The following is a 19,066-nucleotide window of genomic DNA, read 5'->3' as shown; positions in this document are numbered from 1 at the left end:
TAGTGATGTGTACGGTGGAAATTCAAGAGCTGTGGGCTACCCAATTAATGGCATGAGTATCAATGATGGAGGATTTTAAATTAGACCACATATCTCAGACGATTATGGGGCTGGAGGGGATTATAGAGATGGGGAATGGTGAGACTGGAGGGATTTGTCAAAATAGCCATTGACGTGAAGCCATTGTAGGCCAGCAAGCCCATAAGGGACACAGTTGAATGGGTTTTGAGCTGTGGCAGGGATGAATTTGGATTATAGTATGGAATTGTAACTAGGTGTCTTGGTGATGCCAAAGGTCATCTTTTTGAAAGCTCATTTCAGGATTAAATATTACATCCTGTTACCAACAGTCTGGGCTAGGATTATTGCCAGAGAAAGAGGGAATAAATCAGTGGTTAGGAAAATGAGATTTGAAACCAATGGCATAGCTTAAATCTTCTCAATGTTTAATAGTTGTTGGATTTGCAATGCAAATTGTGCTTTTCTGGTGGTGGATGTCAAGTAAGCAACCTGTTAAGTTGGGAACCAAGAAATAGAAGCAAGGCAGGACTAAGTGTTGCCAGTGTACATATCCAAAAGCACAGCATTAGTTTTCATGTCATCAAAGGCATCATGCAGGTGGAGATTAAAAAATGGCCAAGGATAGATCCATGGGAAATCCTATCCCAGAGATAGCAGGAAGAGAGGACATTGCAAATGATATTTTTGCAATGTTTAGGGTAGCTAAGAATAGTCTAGAAAAATTAGTCCCATCCAGCTGGATTACAGTCAAAGGCTGCAGCTAAGTCTAGAGTGATGAGGGATAGCTCGCCTATCAATACCAGTCTTTCTATTTGAATATTAGAGGTGGGAGAAAGTGATGACTACAAATGCTGGAGGAAAATATCAGAGTCGAGTGTGGTGCTGGAAAATCACAGCAGGTCAGGCAGTATCCGAGGAGCAGAAGAATCAACGTTTCAGCATAAACCCTCTATTAGAATGAGGCTTGTGGGCTGGGAGTGGCTGAGAGATAAATGGGAGTAGGTTGGGGCTGGGGGGGGGGGGAAGGTATCTGGGAACACAATAGGTAGATGAAGGTGGGGGAGAAGTTGATAGGTTTGAGAGGAGGGTGGAGTGGATTAATGGGAAAGACGATGGACAGGTCAAGAGGGCGGTGCTGAGTTTGGAGGCTTGGGACTGGGATAAAAAGAAGGTAGGGGAAATGAGGAAACTGGTGAAATCCACATCAATCCCTTGTGATTGCGGGGTCACATTATTAAAGGTGCGCAGTGTGAGACCCCTGGAGAAGGTATTTTCATAATAGCTGGGAAACAGAAATTGAGAGAAACTCAGTAGGCCAGGTTGGAACTGTGAAAATTACTGATGTTTTTGATGTGAAGGGATTTACTGCGAGATGCTACAGATAGTAGTCCATCAGGAATATCTAATAGTTGTGATAAAGCATTTCCACACCTGAGCATTCTCCTATTTTCTGCAGTTGCTTTACTACTTGTTGACAGACTTAAATTTGACAATTAATGAAATTGACTGTAATGGCAAATCTGGTTTTCGGAGAGCTTTGGCAGAAATAATTTGATCTCCTTGGACACTTCAGAAACCTTAGGTTGTTTTCAGACCTATACTCTTGAATCATTGCACAACTGGAGTCAGGTGGATGTTGAGCACAGGATAATAAATTTTAAGGGAAGGAATTAGGAGGCCATAAGCATAATTAATGAAGTAATGTTTTTGAACAGTGGGCATTGGGGTGAAATGTCAAAATACATTAGCTGGTGAGGATGAAATAAAGAAAGCAATAAATGAAGCAGAAAATAAAACAAAAATTGCTGGAAAAAGTCAGCAGGTCCAGCAGCATATTGGAGAGAAATGGGAGTTAGCGTTTTGGGTCCAGTAACCCTTCTTCAGAACTGAAGAAGGATTTGATAACAGAGATGCTGAAGTGGATGTTAGGATTCCCAGATCAGGTGGGTCGAAGCAAAACCAGTGGGCAGCAGGAACTAATTGAGGTGTGTGAGGACAAGAATGATGAAGTTGTGGATTATTTGAAGTTTGTGGCACAGGAATGCTCACTGAGAGAATTTAGTTGTAGTCTGATGAAGACACAAATGAGAGGGCAGAAGAGATGAAGTTTGTTAAATACCATATGTTTCAGAGGTAAGGGAAACCAAATTTGGTCATGGGGAAAGCTTGAGATTAAACAGAGCTTTAAAAATTGCACAACATTTGGTTAAGCATCAGCAAACAGCCAGAAAGTAGTACATTTGTAGATTTACTCTCAGACATTTCATCATCATGCAAGGTAACATCATCAATGAGCCTCCAATGAAGCGTTGGTGTTCTGTCCCGCTTGCTATTTATCTGTCTTGGTCTGTTGTGGTGGGTGATATCACTTCCGGTTCTTTTTCTGAGAGGTTGGTAAGTGGGGTCCAAATCAATACATTTGATAATGGGGTTCCGTTTTGACTGCCAGGTCTCAAGGTATTCCCATGTGTGTCTTTGTTTAGTCTGTCCTTGGATGGATGTATTGTCCCAGTCCAATTGGTGTCCCTCTTTGTCTGCATGTATGGATACTAGTGATAGTTGGTCACGTCTTTTGGTGGCTAGTTGGTACTCAGGTGGTTAGTTTCCTGCCTGTCTGTGCAATGTAATGTTTGTTGCAGTCCTTGCAGGGTATTTTGTATATGGCATTTGTTCTGCTGATTGTTGGTATGGGGTCCTTTAAATTCATCAGAAGCTGTTTCAGTATGGTGGTAGCTTTGTGGGCTACCATGATGCCTAGGGGCCAGAGTAGTCTGGTTATCATCTCCGGGATGTCTTTAATGTATGGTAGGGTGGTTAGAGTCTTTGGGCGTGTTGTGTCTTCTTGTTTAGGTCTGTCACGTAGGAATTGGCGGATTGTGCTTAATGGGTACACGTTGTTCCTGAATACTTTGCAGAAGTGTTTTTCCTCGGCTTCTCATAGTTCCTGGGTGCTGTAGTGTGTTGTGGCTTGTTTAAATAATGTCCTGATGCAGCTCCATTTGTGGGTGTTGGGATGATTGCTTCTGAAATTGAGAATCTGGTCAGTGTGTGTGGCTTTCCTGTCGACACTCGTCTCCTGATCTCCTTTGGCTTTTCGTTTTACAGTGATGTCTAGGAAGGGGAGTATCGCTGTTCTCTTCCTCTTTGGTGAACTTTATACTGGTAAGGATATTGTTTATGTGTTTGTGGGTTTCTTCTAATTTATTGCATTTCATGATGACAAAAGGGTCATCCACATAGTGGACCCAATGCTTGAGCTATATCGTGGGAAGGGTTGTTCGTTCCAACCTCTGCATAACTGCTTCTGCTAAGAGACCTGATACTGGTGATCCCATAGGCGTCCCACTGATTTGTTTGTAGATCTTGTTATTGAAGGTGAAGTGGGTTGTGAGGTACAGATCTACTAGTTTGAGGATGCTGTCATAAAGTCATAGAAATGTACACTAAAACAGACCATTTAGTCCAACTCGTCCATGCCGACCAGCTATCTCAACCCAATCTAGTCCCACCTGCCCGCATCTGGCCCATATCTCTCCAAACCCTTCCTATTCATATACCCATCAAGATACCTTTTAAATGTTGCACTTATCCTAGCCTCCACCACTTCCTCCGGCTGCTCATTCCATACACGTACCACCCTCTGCATGTCCCTTAGGTTTCTTTTATATCTTTCTCCTCTCATCCTAAACCTATGCCCTCTAGTTCTGGACTCCCTGACCCCAGGGAAAAGACTTTGTCTATTTATCCTATCCATGTCCCTCATGATTTTGTAAACCTCTATAAGGTCACCCCTCAGCCTTCGCGCTCTAGAGAAAACAGCCCTAGCCTAGTCAACCTCTCCCTGTAGCTCAAATCCTCCAACCCTGGCAACATTCTTGTAAATCTTTTCAGCACCCTTTCAAGTTTCACAATATCATTCTGATATGAAGGAGTCCAGAATTGCATGCAATATTCCAACAGTGGCCTAACCAGTGTCCTGTACAGCTGCAACATGATTTCCCAACTCCTGTACTAAATACTCTGACCAATAAAGGGAAGCATACCAAATGCTGCCTTCACTATCCTATCTACCTGTGACTCCACTTTCAAGGAGCTATGAATCTGCACTCCAAGGTCTCTTTGTTCAGCAACATTCCTTAAGACCTTACCATTTAATGTATAAGTCCTGCTAAGATTTGCTTTCCCAAAATGCAGCACCTCACCTTTATCTAAATTAAACACCATCTGCCACTTCTCAGCCCATTGGCCTATCTGATCAAGATCCCATTGTAATCTGAGATAACCTTCTTCGTTGTCTACTACACCTCCAATTTTGGTGTCATCTGCAAACTTACTAACTATGCCTCTTATGCTCACATTCCAAATCATTTATATAAAAAATGAAAAGTAGGGGACGTAGTGGATCTTTGTGGCACTCCACTGGTCACAGGCCTCCAGTCTGAAAAACAACCCTCCACCACCACCCTCAGTCTTCTACCTTTGAGCCAGTTCTGTATCCAAATGGCTAGTTCTCCCTGTATTCCGTGAGATCTAACCTTGCTCCAGTCTACCGTGGGGAACCTTGTCGAATGCCTTACTGAAATCCATATAGATCATATCTACTGCTTTGCCTCATCAGCCCTCTTTGTTATTTCTTCAAAAATTCAATCAAGTTTGTGACACATGATTTCCCATGAATAAAGCCATGTTGACTATCCCTAATCAGTTCTTCCCTTTCCAAATACATGTACATCCTGTCCCTCAGGATTCCCTCCAAAAACATGCCCACCACCGATGTCAGGCTCACTAGTCTATAGTTCCCTGGCTTGTGCTTACCACCCTTCTTAAACAGTGGCACCACATTAGCCAACCTCCAGTCTTCCGGCACCTCACCTGTGGCTATCGATGGTACAGATATCTCAGCAAGAGGCCCAGCAATCACTTCTCTAGCTTCCCTAGTGCATGATGTAGGAGGTCAGGGACACTGATGGTCAGGGACACTGATGGTCAGGGACACTGTGGAAAGTGTGTACACATTCAACTTATGAAGGAGCATGTTGCAGCACTGAGAAAAGAACTAAATGACCTTGGGCTCATCCGAGTGAACTAGAAGTTTCTGGACAGGACCTTCCAGAGGAGCTTTCTAGAAGAGAGAAAACGATGAGGAAGTAAGAGGTGATTCAAGTATAAGAGACCCCAGGGGAAGAGCTCTCATGAACAGGTTGACTCTCTTGGAAAGTGTCAAGACAGACGATACTGCCAGTCCGAGAGGCGGACAAGTCTGCAAATCAAAAATTGGCGTGGAGGCAGAGCCGAAGAGTCAGACATAATGCAGAGTCGAGGTAGTGGGGACTATATAGTGTGAGGGACTGAAAGGGGTTTCTGCAGCAAAGACAGGATTTGAGGATGGTGTGTTGCCTTCCTGGTGCCAGGATCCAGGACATCACCAACAAGAGTGCAGGGAATCCTCAAGGGCGAAGGTGAAGAGCCAGAGGTGGTGGTGCATGTCGGCACAAGTGATGCTAGGAAGAAGAGGAGGAACATTCTACAGCGGGACTTCAGAGAACTCGGAAGAAGGCTGAAAAGCAGGACTTCCAGGGTGGTTATCTCCAGTTTGCTTCCAGTTCCTCGAGCGGGAGAGGGCAAGGACAGGGAGATAATGGACTTGAATGTGTGGCTGAGGAACTGGTGCAGGAAGCTAGGATTTAAATTCTTGAATCACTGGGGTATGTTTTGTGGTAAGGATAAATTATACAAGAGGGACAGGTTGCACCTTAATAGGTGGGGAACCAGTATTCTGGCAGGCAGGTTTGCCACTGAACACGGGTGTGGGTGGGAGGAGACATATTGGAAATTCAAGTAGGAAGTTAAAGGGAAAGTGAGAAGAGGAAGTTAAGAAAGATAATAGAATCAATAGAGCAGAAAACTTGAGAAGGGATCATACTGTATGGTCAAGTGAAATAGGGATTGATAGTAAGGATGAGAGGAGTAACAAATTAAAAATATATATGAATGCACAAAGCACAAGAAATAAGGTGATGAGCTTGAGGCTCAGTTGGAAATTGGCATGAACAATGTTGTGGCTTCAAGTGGACAGGGCCTGGGAAATGAATATTCAAGGATAAATGTGCTATCGAAAGGACAGACTGATGGGTAGAGGAAGTGGGTGGCCCTGTTGGGTGAGGAATGAGATTCAGTTCCTTGTGAGGGGGGACATAGCATCAGGAGATGTAAAGGCAGTATGGATAGAGCTGAGAATTTCTAAGGGTAGAAGGGAGTTATCCAGAGGCCTCCAAACAGTAGTCTGGATGTAGGTTGGAAGTTGAATAAGGAGTTGAAATTGGCCTGTCACAAAGCTATTACTACAGTTGTTATGGGGGATTTCAACATGCAGGTACACTGGGAGAATCAGGATGGTACTGGATCCCAAGAAAGGGAGTTCATGGAGTGCCTCCAAGATGGATTCTTAGAGCAGCTTGTACTGGAGCCTACCAGGGAGAAGGCAATTCTGGATCTGGTATTGTGCAATGAACCAGATTTGATCAGCAACCTCGAAGTAAAGGAGCCATTAGGAGGTAGTGACCATAATATGATAAGTTGTAATCTGCAGTTTGAGAAGGAGAAGGGAGAATCAAAAGTTGAACAAAGGGAGCTATGGAGCTATGAGGGAGGAGTTGGCGAAAGCTCAATGATTCAATACTTTAGCAGGGATGGCAGTGGAACAACAATGGCAGATCTTTCTGGATATAATGCAGAAGGTGCAGGACCAGTTCATTCCAAAGAGGAAGAAAGATCCTAAGGGGAGGCAGGAACAGCTGTGGCTGATAAGGGAAATTAAGGATTGTATAAAGATAAAAGAGAAGAAGTAGAACATAGCAAAGATGAGCAGGAAGCTGGAGGACTGGGAAACTTTAAAATAGCAACAGAGGATAACTAAAAGGCAATACACGGAGAAAAAAAAGAGGTACGAAGGTAAACTGGCCAAAAATATAAAGGAGGATAGTAAAAGCTTTTTTAGGAATGTGAAAAGAAAAAAAAAGGTTAAGACTAAAATTGGTCCCTTGAAGACAGAAATGGGTGAATTTATTATGGGGAACAAGGAAATGGCAGAAGAGTTGAATAGGTCCTTTGGATCTGTCTTCATTGGGGAAGACGCAAGCAATCTTCCAGATGTAATAGTGGCTAAAGGACCTAGGGTAATGGATTCTAGGTCCATTAGAATGGACCTAGGGAAGGGAATTTATTTTAGGCAGGAAATGATGTTGGATAGACTGTTATGCATCCGTCCACACACCTAGCCTGTCCAAGTCACCTTGTAATCTCATAATAATCCCCGGGACCTGATGGTCTGCATTCCAGCGTACTTAAGGAGGTGGCTCTAGAAATCGTGGACACATTGGTAATCATTTTCATATAGAATAGATAGCTTAGTGTGGAAACAGACCCTTCGGCCCAACAAGTCCACACTGACCTGCCGAAGCGCAACCCACCAATTCCCCTGCATTTACCCCTTTACCTAACACTATGGGCAATTTAGCATGGCCAATTCACCTGACCTATGTTCTATAGATTCAGAATCAGTTCCTGTGAATTGGAGGGTGGCTAATGTTGTCCCACTTTTCAAGGAAGGAGGCAGAGGGAAAACAGGGAATTATAGATCGGTTAGCCTGACATCAGTGGTGGGAAAGATGTTGGAGTCAATTATAAAAGATGAAATTACCACTCATTTGAATAGTAGTAACAGGATAGGTTGGAGTCAGCATGGATTTATGAAGGGAAAATTGTGCTTGACTAATCTTCTAGAATTTTTTGAGGATGTAACTATGCAGTGGACAAGGGAGAGCCAGTGGATATAGTGTCCCTGGACTTTTTCTGAAAGCCTTTGATAAAGTTCCACATATTAGATTAGTGAGCAGAATTAGGGCACATGGTATTGTTGGCAAAATACTGACTTGGATTGAAAATTGGTTGGCTGACAGGAAGCAAAGAGCAGTGATAAACAGGTCCCTCTTGGAATGGCAGGCAATGACCAGTGGGGTACCACAAGATTCAGTGCTGGGACCGCAGCTGTTTACAATATATATTAATGATATAGATGAAGGTATTAAAAGTAATATTAGCAAATGTGCTGATGACACAAAGCAAGGTGGCATGGTGAAATGTGAGGAGGATATTATGAGATTACTAGGTGACTTGGACAGGCTAGGTGAGTGGGCGGATGCATGGCAGATGCAATTTAATGTGATAAATGTGTGGTTATCCACTTTGATGGCAAGAACAGGAAGGCACATTAGTGTCTACATGGAGTCAAGTTAGCTAAAGAGGAAGTACAACGAGATCTAGGTGTTCTTGTACATCAGTCCCGGATTGGAGGCACTAATATATGCTGAAAGACTGGAGCGACTGGGCTTGTATACACTTGAGTTCAGAAGGATGCGAGGGGATCTGATTGAGACATATAAGATTATTAAAGGATTGGGCACTCTGCAGGCAGGAAGCATGTTTCCGCTGATGGATGAGTCCAGAACCAGAGGATACAGTTTAAAAATAAGGGGTAGGCCATTTAGAGCAGAGTTGAGGAGAAACTTCTTCACCCAGAGAGCAGTGGATATATGGAATACTCTGCCCTAGAAGACAGTGGAGGCCAAGTGTCTGGATACTTTCAACAAAGAGATGGTTGAGCTCTTGAAGATTATGGAATCAAGGGTTATGGGGATAAGTCAGAAACGGGATACTGATTGTGGATGATCAGCCATGATCATAATGAATGGTGGTGCTGTCTTGAACGGCCGAATGGCCTACTCCTGCTCCCATTGTCTACTCCCACAGAGTTCTAGAGTACACCTGTTCAGGTCCTGTGGATTTATGCATTTCAAGACATCCAGCAGCCTCCTTTGTAATATAGACATTTTCCAAGATGTCACCATCTATTTCCCTACATCCTGTATCTTCCATGTCCTCATTTACACATTTAGTATCTCCCCCATCACCTGCGGCTCCATACAAAGGCTGTCTTGCTGATCTTTGAGGGGCCATATTCTCTCCCTAGTTACCCTTCTGTCCGAAATGTATTTGTAAGAATCCTTTGGATTCTCCTTAATTCTATTTGCCAAAGTTATCTCATTTCCCCGTTTTGCCCTCCTGATTTCTCTCTCAAGTATACTCCTACTGCCTTTATACTCTTGTAAGGATTCACTCGATCTATCCTGATTATACCTGATATATGCTTCCTTCTTAAGCAAAACTGCAATTTCTTTTGTTGTCCAGCATTTCCTCGACCTACCAGCCTTTCCTTTCACCCTAACAGGAATATATTTTCTCTGGACCTTGTTATCTCATTTCTGAAGGCTTCCCATTTTCCAGCTGTCTATTTACCTATGAACATCTCGCCCAATCAGCTTTTAAAAGTTCTTGCCTAATACCATCAAAATTGGCCTTTTTCCAATTTAGAACTTCAACTTTTAGATCTGGTCTATCTTTTTCTATCACTATGTTAAAACTAATAGAATTATAGTCTCTGGCCCCAAAGTGCACCCCCACTGACACCTCAGCCACCTGCCCTGCCTGATTTCCCAAGAGTAGGTCAAGTTTTGCACCTTCTCTAGTTGGTACATCAACATACCAAATCAAAAAATTTTCTTGTACACACTTAACAAATTCCTCTCCATCTAAACCTTTAGCACTATAGCAGTCCCAGTCTATGTTTGGAAAGTTAAAATCCCCTACCATAACCACTCTAATATTCGTACAGATAACTGGGATCTCCTTACAAATTTGTTTCTCAATTTCCCTCTGACTATTAGGTGTCTATAATTTAATCCCAATAAGGTGATCATCGCTTCCTTATTTCTCAGTTCCACACAAATAACTTCCCTGGATGTGCAGGGGAACCTGAATTATCTGAACGAAATGGGCGGGCACAATTTCGTTCAAATAAACGATTATTCAGTTAATTGGTGAAATGCCTTTCCTCTGGTGCTCAGAGTTTTTAAAGTCTGCTCCTCGTTCAAGAGACTGCAGCAGTTTACAGTGTGCGAGTCCCCCCGCTCCCAAACCCTGTCCGCCCCGCCCCCTCTCCAGGGGCAGCCAGACTGGACAGCAACAATAAGACTGCTGCTGCACTTGCCTTTGTGGGGTAAGTCTCCAAATAGCGTGCGTGCAATGTTAGAGAGATTATCTGGTGAAGGGGGGTTTTGGGTACACCCCTCTGTAGAACTTAAGGTAAAGTGTGGGGAGAGAGAGAGGGCAGGAGGTCAGTCATTTAGAGATAGTGCCTATTTAATCACTGTAAACAAAAGATGCAGTCACTGTTAGAAACACATCTTTAATGTGATGTTTCTGTCTGGACCTCGAGATCTCCTTCGGATAGTCCAATTTTTGGATTATTGGTATTCGGATAATCTAGGTTCCTCTGTGATTCCAGGAATATCCTCCCTCAGTACTGCTGTAATGCTATCCGTTATCAAAAACACCACTTCCCCTCTTGCCTTGCCTCCCTTTCTATCCTTCCTGTAGCAATTGTATCCTGGAACATTAAACTGCCAGTCCTGTCCATCTCTGAGCCATGTTTCTGTAATTGCTATGATATACCAGTCCCATGTTCCTAACCATGCCCTGAGTTCATCTGCCTTCCCTGTTAGGCCTCTTACATCAAAATAAATGCTGTTTAATTGATCAATCCTACCTTGTTCTCTGATTTGTCCCTGCCTGCCCTGTTTGACTCGCTTTTGTTTTTAACTGTATCAGTGTCAGATTGATCTCTTTCCTCACTATCTCCCTGGGTCCCACCCCCCACCTTAAATCTTCCCGAGCAGCTCTAGCAAATCTCGCTCCCAATATATTAGTCCCCTTCTCATTTAGGTGCAATCTGTCCTTCCTGTACTGATCATTTCACCCGAAAAAAGATTCCAATGATCCAAAAACGTGAATCCTTCTCCCATACACCAGCTCCTCAGCCATGCGTTCATCTGCCCTATCCTCCTATTCATGCCCTCACTAGCATGTAGCACCAGGATTAATCCAGATATTACTACTCTCAAGGACCTCCTTTTTAAATTCCTGCCAAACTCTGTAATCTCCCTTCAGAATCTCAACCTTTTCCCTTCCTATATTGTTGGTTCCTCCTGCTGGCCCCTCTTCCCCCTTGAGAACGTTCTGCACCCTCTCTGAGACATCTTTGATCCTGACAGCAGGTAAGCAACACACTGTCCTTGCTAATGGAGTTGATGCTGTTAGGTGTTTGTGTCCTTGGTTCATCTAGCAGTGAGGCCAGTGTTTCTTTGGTTAGGGTAATGTTTATTGATGTGAGAACCTTTTTCCGCGTACGGAGTCAGCTGTTATCAAGGGCTGTACTGCGCTGTATTTTTCTATGTTCTATGAATAGGGCAATCACATCAAAGGAAACAATGACCTCATTGACCTTTACCTTGGTGTCTTTGTTAAGGAATTCCTGACTGGAGTGGATGGAGTGGCTTGAGTCTTCTACTAGGTGTTCCAGTTTGCGTTGAAGTCCCTTTGCTCGTCTGTATGTCGGTGTACCGGGATGTGAGGCATTGGGTCTGAGATGGGCCCCTTGTCTATGTATTTTTGGTATGCGTGTTGGCAAGAACTGAGCTAGCTCGAGCAAGACCTGAACTCGTGGCTTCAGTTTTGTTCTTGTCAAGTTATTTGTCAAAATCAGGTTGGCCAGTGAGCTAAAAAGTGGCAGATGGAGTTTAATTCAGATAAGTGGGAGGTGCTGCATTTTGGGAAAGCAAATCTTAGCAGGACTTATACACTTAATGGTAAGGTCCTAGGGAGTGTTGCTGAACAAAGAGACCTTGGAGTGCAGGTTCATAGCTCCTTGAACGTGGAGTTGCAGGTAGATAGGACAGTGGAGAAGACGTTTGGTATGCCTTCTTTTATTGGTCAGAGTAGTGAGTACAGGAGTTGGGAGGTCATGTTGCGGCTGTACAGGACATTGGTTAGGCCACCGTTGGAATACTGCATGCAGTTCTGGTCTCCTTCCTATCGGAAAGACGTTGCAAAACTTGAAAGGGTTCAGAAAGGATTTGCAAGGATGTTGCCAGGGTTGGAGGATTTGAGCTATATGGAGAGGCTGAACAGGCTGGGGTTATTTTCCCTTGAGTATTGGAGGCTGAGGGGTGACCTTGTAGAGGTTTACAAAATTGAGTGGTGTGGATAGGGTAAATAGGCAAAGTCTTTTCCCTGGGGTCAGGGAGTCCAGAACTAGAGGGCATAGGTTTACGGTGAGAGGGGAAAGATTTAAAAGAGCCATAATGGGCAATGTTTTCACACAGTGGGTGGGTATATGTATGGAATGAGCTGCCAGAGGAAGTGGTGGATGCTGGTACAAATGCAACATTTAAGAGGCATTTGGATGGGTATATGAATAAGAAGGGTTTGGAGGTATATGGCCCGGGTGCTGGCAGGAGGGACTAGATTGGATTGGGATAGCTGGTCGGCATGGACGGGTTGGACTGAAGGGTCTGTTTTCATGCTGTACATCTCTATGACTCTATAACTGGAGCTACTGGTTTGATCTCTGAACCAATTTAATTACAAAATAAATTTTAAAACACTTACACTGTTTCTGCTTTTAATTATTTCTGGTCACCATACTACCAGAAGGATGTGGATGCTTTGGAGAGGGTACAGAAAGGTTTACCAGGATGTTGCCTAGTACAGGGGATTTTAGCTTTGAAGGAAGGTTGGACAGATTGGGTTTGTTTTCACAGGAAGTTGAGGAGCAACCTAATAGAAGTTTATAAAATTGTGAATGGCATAGAGAGAGTGGAAAGCATAAGGCTTTTTCCCAAGGTGGAGAGGTCAATTACTCGGGGACATTGGTTCAAGGTGCGAGGGGGGATGTTTAAAAGAGATGTGAGGCAAGTTTTTCACACAGAGGATGGTGAGTGCCTGGAATGCGTTTCCAGAGGAGGTGGTGGAAACAGACACAGTAGCACATTCAAGAATCTCCTGGACAAGTACAAGAACAGGAAGGGAATAGAAGTATATGGATCCTGTAAGTGAAGACAGTTTTAGCATGGAAGGGCAAAATGTGGCGATGCAGGCTTGGAGGACTAAAGGGCCTGTTCCTGTGCTGTATTGTTCTTTGTTCTCTTGGCCTACAGTATGAAACTTTTGAAAATATAACAGTTGGAAATATGTGTTTGCAAATTTCAGAATCTTGAAATAAGTTTTATAAGTAAGATTGTTGATTGCTTTTAAAGGAACCATTCTATTAAATAATGGCTATATATGTAAACACAATGCTATGGCATGTATTCCCCCTTGTTTGGAAAAGCATAATAAGACATTATTTTCATAGTAATGCAAGTAATGTTTGAAAACATCACTTACAGGTTTCCCGAACCATTATATATTTTTAAAAAAGAGATACAACACTACATCATTAGTTTAAGATACCACCTATTATGGCATTATCTTTAATGACGACCAAAGCGCTAAAATTAATCCAGCTATCAGCGCAGCATCCCTCAATTTCTGCAGTCAGCTTGATAAATTTGAATTCAGAAACTAATGTTTCTGATTTGAACCTTTTGTAGTCTTTTAACATAACTTCTGTGGTGTGTATCTCCAAGCTGCTTATCAACCCATTTACCTCATGAATTATGGTATTAAGTATTCTGCTTATTGAGGTGTCAGATTTTACATGCTTTCCTGACTGCAATCAGGAAAGTAGTACTTGAAGATTGCTAGGATTCAGGTGTGAATAGTGACAGAATATCATATCTCCTTGTATAAAGTCAGAATTGGGAAAATATTGTTATAAAAATAATTTTGCTCTGATTTACTTCCATATTTTAAAATAAGTGCACTTTATATGCAGATTATACATTTTACCAAGTTGTGTGACATTGTAAATTTCAATTATATTTCCATACTCACTGATTATAACCAAATGTAGCAATGAGTATAACAGTATACATTTGCAAAACATCCATAGTTCATGTTCTTATTCCACTGAGAATTACTGAGTAATGAATATAGATATGTGAAAACTTACATTTTTTTTCACTAATTTGAAACTCACTGTTGATTTTATATTCTGATATAATTGCAAGTTGTAAATAACTGCATATTTGTTAAGAATTATTTTAAAGTGAAACAATTTTCTTACAGAATGTGCATTTATGGATAGAAATTGCCACACATAAATGCTAAAGTTTTGGCTGTCCGAATGCCATTTTAGTTTAAATTTATCTAGATTTTTCAAATCTGTCTCCACTCCTTCTGCAAATCTGACTCTTGATTGTTTATTACAGGATTTGATATTAATTAGTCTACCTTTTCCTACTATTGCCTTTCCCTTTCTCACCTACGCCTTAAGAAATTAGTTTAAATGTCATTTTGTTTGGTCTTGCTGGTTTATTAGAATTATAATTTTAACACTTTTGAGGAAACATCTTTAAAGAAAATTGATGAAAAACAAGCACGATACACGTCTAAACCTTTGTGTGTGCTCTGGAACACTTAGGTTCAAAGACCACAACTTGCTGATGCTGTACATATGATTCCTCCCTACAGAAGTTTTGGTTTTTGTTGTGTTTCAGTGTGCAAAAGGTTGGGCCATTCTCAGGATAATTGATTTATTGCAGTGATGATGGTTTTATGTTCTATGTTTTTTTTCAGCAGACATTTTATTTTCGTTTTTATGTTTTTCTGTTCTATGCCCAATTGTCATTGACTTTATCTTTACATAATGTCACATCTGATAATCGAATTGAAACTGCATCCATTTAAATTGTACATATTATTGCAGTCTGGAGTGAAGTATGGATAATAAAATGAATTGTTTAATACCCAATTCATGCCAGTATATATTTTTCCATTAAATTTGTGAAAGAATGAAAAAGCTTTAGTCTTACAAAGCACCTTTCACAACTACCGGATCTGAGTCCTTCACAGCAAATGAAAGACTTTGAAACCGTATCCATTTGTAATGCTGTGCTTATATTTAAATAGCTTTCTTGAATTTTGTATATGTAATAATGCTGATATCAAAATAATGCAAACTAATGATTTAATGTAAAGCCAATCTGATTTGCACATTATTTACTGTCAGTATCATTATATAATGGCATTTTACTAGAATCCTAATGTCTGAAAAAACGTAATTGATGGTCAGTTCTGTGATGCTATTTCATAAAACTGGAAATTAATTTGTATTTATCTCAATTGTTATTGTTGTGATCCAGGCTGATGTAATTATCAGACAGGTACCTGACTAGATCCTTCACAATATGATGTTTTGGTTTCAACCAAGTGATCTCTCGCTGAAATGTAATCACTGCTGTAAATGTTGCTTTAACAATAAAACAGAGGTTTGTTCACAAAATAAATGAACCAAACCATTATATAAAATCAAAGATTTTTAAACACAAAACTATAAACCCATTAATCACCAAGCATTTCTTTGAAAAGAAACAAAACAATGTTTATACAGTGCCCAAAACACACCTCTAGTACAGTACCCAGAATGTCATTCATACAATATTCACACCAAAATCTCTTTTATCTAACACCTCATAATATTCAAGTCAGTTGTGACTACAGCTTTTAGACTGGAATTGTACATAGCTTCTTCCTCAAACTTACTCAGACCTGCTTAAAGTATTCAGTTTTAAGTAAACTCTTCAGATTTATGCCAACACTTGTGGTTTAGGACTAGCACGAACTCAACACTCTAACGTAACCTAGTTCACTATGTCTCTTGACCTACTGAGGAGCACAGGGCTATACAGCTATTGTAATCTAAACATTTCACTGGGCTCTCTCACTTGAAAGTCTAGCCCTCAACCCTATGTGTTTTCCTTAAGCTTGGAAAAAATCAGGCTTTAAGACCCCATTATTTATCTTACTGGGTTGCAACATAACCTAGAAGAAAACAAAAGTGCATTAGTGGTGCACAAAATCCAGCCAGTCTAAAGTCAAGACTCAAAATAATTTTAAAATAAATCACCATGGCAACAGAAGTAGCTACAAAATAACTTTAGACTCTAAGAAAATCCATGTTGTTAACTCAAAAAACATAAGTTCAAACTAGTAATAAATGATTTTTAAAATATACATGAATCTTACAGTTTGTATTATTATATTTTCTTCCTTTTTGTTGTTAAGATAAAGAATGTTTCCACTTGGATTTCAAGCTTTTTGATTAGCCTATGCAAACCCAGATGGGGGATTGTAATTTACTGCATTAAATAAAATAGATAAAATTTCTGTTGCCAAGGGAGACACAGATAGAGAAAAATCCAGAAGGGAGTCAGTGATTGCCTGGGTGTGCCAGGGAATGAATTGTTCAACATTCCTGTAGGAAATCCTGCAAGACTATTGGGAATTGGGTTTAGGGAACTCAAATTTGCACTGATGTTAAAGTAACAGTGAATTCATTTTGCAGTTTGTTTTCAATTTGGGCAGACATTTCAGCTGAATGAAATAAGAGTAGCATGTAAATGCACAGAAATTTGCCAGGAGGAAACTTGTAGCTGTGTCAGCTGGAGCAAGAAGCTATGATGTGATGATGGTGGCAAATCTTTGCTGGGGCTTAGTTTGCAAAAATATTATTGCTGAGATAAAAGGGGTAGTACAAACTTGAATCCTTTTCTGGTGTTCGAAATGAAATCTTTCCAGCCTTTTTGTCTCATAGCGAGTCATATATGTCTGAACCATCTTTTCTTTGGAAGTAGTCCATTGCTCAGCTAGTATTTCCTGCCAACCTTTGGCCCCAGTTTATCCGGCCAGATACAGACATGGAAACAAACTCTTTGGTTCACAAGTCCATGCCGAACATAATCCCAAGCTAAACTAGCCCCACCTGCCTGCACTTGGCTCATATTCCCCCAAATATTTCTTATTCGTATACTTATCTAAATGTCTTTTAAATATTGTAATTGTACCCGCATCCATCATTTGTTGTAGAAGTTCATTCCATATTAGAACCACTCTGTAAAACAAAAATTGCCCCTCATGTCTTTGTTAAATCTTTCTCCTCTCACCTTATCCAGCCTCTCCTTTCAACTCAAACCTTCTATTCCTGGCAACATCCTGATAAACCTTTCCTGAATCCTCTCCAGCTTGATAATAGCTTTCCTACAACAGGGCAACCAGACTTGGACACAGTACTCCAGAAGAGGCCTCATCAACATCCTGTACAACCTCAACATGATGTCCCAACACTTCGACTCAAAGGTGTATATATACTTTATCCTGTGTCACGGCCTCCATCAGTTTTCCCACTAATGATATTTAATAAATGTTTTATTCTTTGTGTTAAATGTACACTGACAGGTTCTGGAGAATGTGTTCAGTAACAGACCTCTATGGTTATATAAAAAAAAAATAAGTTAATCTCTATCAAGTTAGGTTTCCCTCTGGAGTCTGACTTGTCTAGCATTACCAAGGGCTGGGATCATAACACAAGTCAGTGTTACCTTATGTTCAAAAATGCATATAATACAGGTAAAGTTTCCTTTTTATGCACGATATAACATTATTAATATATTGCATTAACGATACCCTGTAATAGAATAGGATGATAAGAGGTTATATGATTTTCATATTTACTTATAATTGTGGGCTCATGATGTGCCTTGCATCCTTTTCTTGTGCAGGCCAAGAAACTTGATGAGAGTATTGAAGAAATGTTAATCAGATTGGATGAATTTTGTGCAATGCTTGAGATGGTAAGTATTTCAATATTTATGTTTAAATGAAATAGTTAAACATTTCATGATCGTTGTATCCTAAGGTTTAGGATAATTGTGGAAAAGAACAATGAACAATCCGGTGTGGGAAGAACAAAGATGGGCCGGATAACCTGGAGCCAAAGGTTGGCAGGAAAAACTAGCTGAGCAATAGACTACCTACAAAGAAAAGATGGTTCAGACGTAGCAAGGTGTATTTCCTCAAAAGCGAAGAACCGTGCAAACAAATTTAGAGCTACCGAATTAAAGAGGAGGTAGCAATTCAGATTAAAAAAAGAAAAAACATGCTTTCAACAGATGTCGGGTAGAAACTACAATTTACAACCTGGCTGACTGTAGAAATTTCAAAAGGGAGATGACAAAGCCAATAAGAGAAGCAAAGAAGGATTATGAAAAGAGACTGATACAAACAGACATCCTAAAGTCATCTCTATGCTTATAAATAGTATCAGGATGGTAAAAGTAATAATGCTGATTAGTGACCAAAAGAGAATTAAGATATGGAAGCAGACGTTAAATGCATACGTTGCATCTGCCTTTACAAAGGAAACAGATGCTATCCAAGCCTTGATGATGGACAAGGAAATTCAGTCACTGAAATCAAATTTGACGCAGCATTGGATAGATTGTCTTTACTCAAAGCTGACAAAGTACCTGGGACTGGATGAAATGCATTCAATTTTACTGAAGAAATTACAGAGACACTTGCCATAATTTTTCAGCCTTCTTTATACTTAGAGGTGGTGAGAAGACTGGAGAATTGCAAACATAATGCCCTTGTTCAAAAAAGGTTACAAGGAGAAATCTTAACAATTACAGACCAATTGATGCAGTTATGGAAAACTTCTTGAGACAATAATTCAGGATAAAACTAATAGTTTCATGGACAGTGTGAAATTCAATTGTTGAACTAATTTGCTGGAGTTGTTTTGATGAGGTTTGAGCATAGAGGGGTGGTGAGGATATTGCTGTTGATTTGATGTACGTGAACTTTGAAAAGGTGTTTGATATAGTGCCACATAATAGATTTGAGAACAATGCTAGAATTTGTAGATTAAAAGGGACATGAATGCCATGGATACAAATTGGCTGATGGATGAGTAACTGAGTGCTAGTTACTTGGCTTTTTTTGGTTGGAGATAGGTTTGGAATTCCCTGGGATTGGTATTTAAATCCTGTTCCTGATAGAATTAATGATCTAGACCTTGATGCTCAAAGAACAGCTGCAGAATTTGGAAGGATTGTGAGAAGTCTAGTGAATCTGGGAAACTCTTTACCTGTGAGGGCTGGGTCACTAAGTATATTCACTGTTGAGACAGACAAGATTTTTAATAGTG

General features: G+C 40.8%; 1 protein-coding gene across 1 annotated transcript in view; it reads left to right on the top strand.

Annotated features, from left to right (window-relative positions):
* Nucleotides 1-19,066, top strand: part of LOC132822913 (breast carcinoma-amplified sequence 4-like) — a 31,358-nt gene that overhangs the window by 1,030 nt on the left and 11,262 nt on the right. The window contains exon 2 of the mRNA XM_060836317.1: nt 17,637-17,708. Within this exon, the coding sequence (XP_060692300.1) occupies nt 17,637-17,708 (72 nt within the window). The remainder of the gene's footprint in view (nt 1-17,636; nt 17,709-19,066) is intronic.

This window comes from Hemiscyllium ocellatum, chromosome 15, assembly GCF_020745735.1.
Source record: "Hemiscyllium ocellatum isolate sHemOce1 chromosome 15, sHemOce1.pat.X.cur, whole genome shotgun sequence".
In the NCBI taxonomy this organism is placed as follows: Eukaryota; Metazoa; Chordata; class Chondrichthyes; order Orectolobiformes; family Hemiscylliidae; genus Hemiscyllium; species Hemiscyllium ocellatum.
The sequence above is the reverse complement of the archived record's forward strand: the minus strand, read 5'-3'. Positions and strand labels throughout refer to the sequence as shown.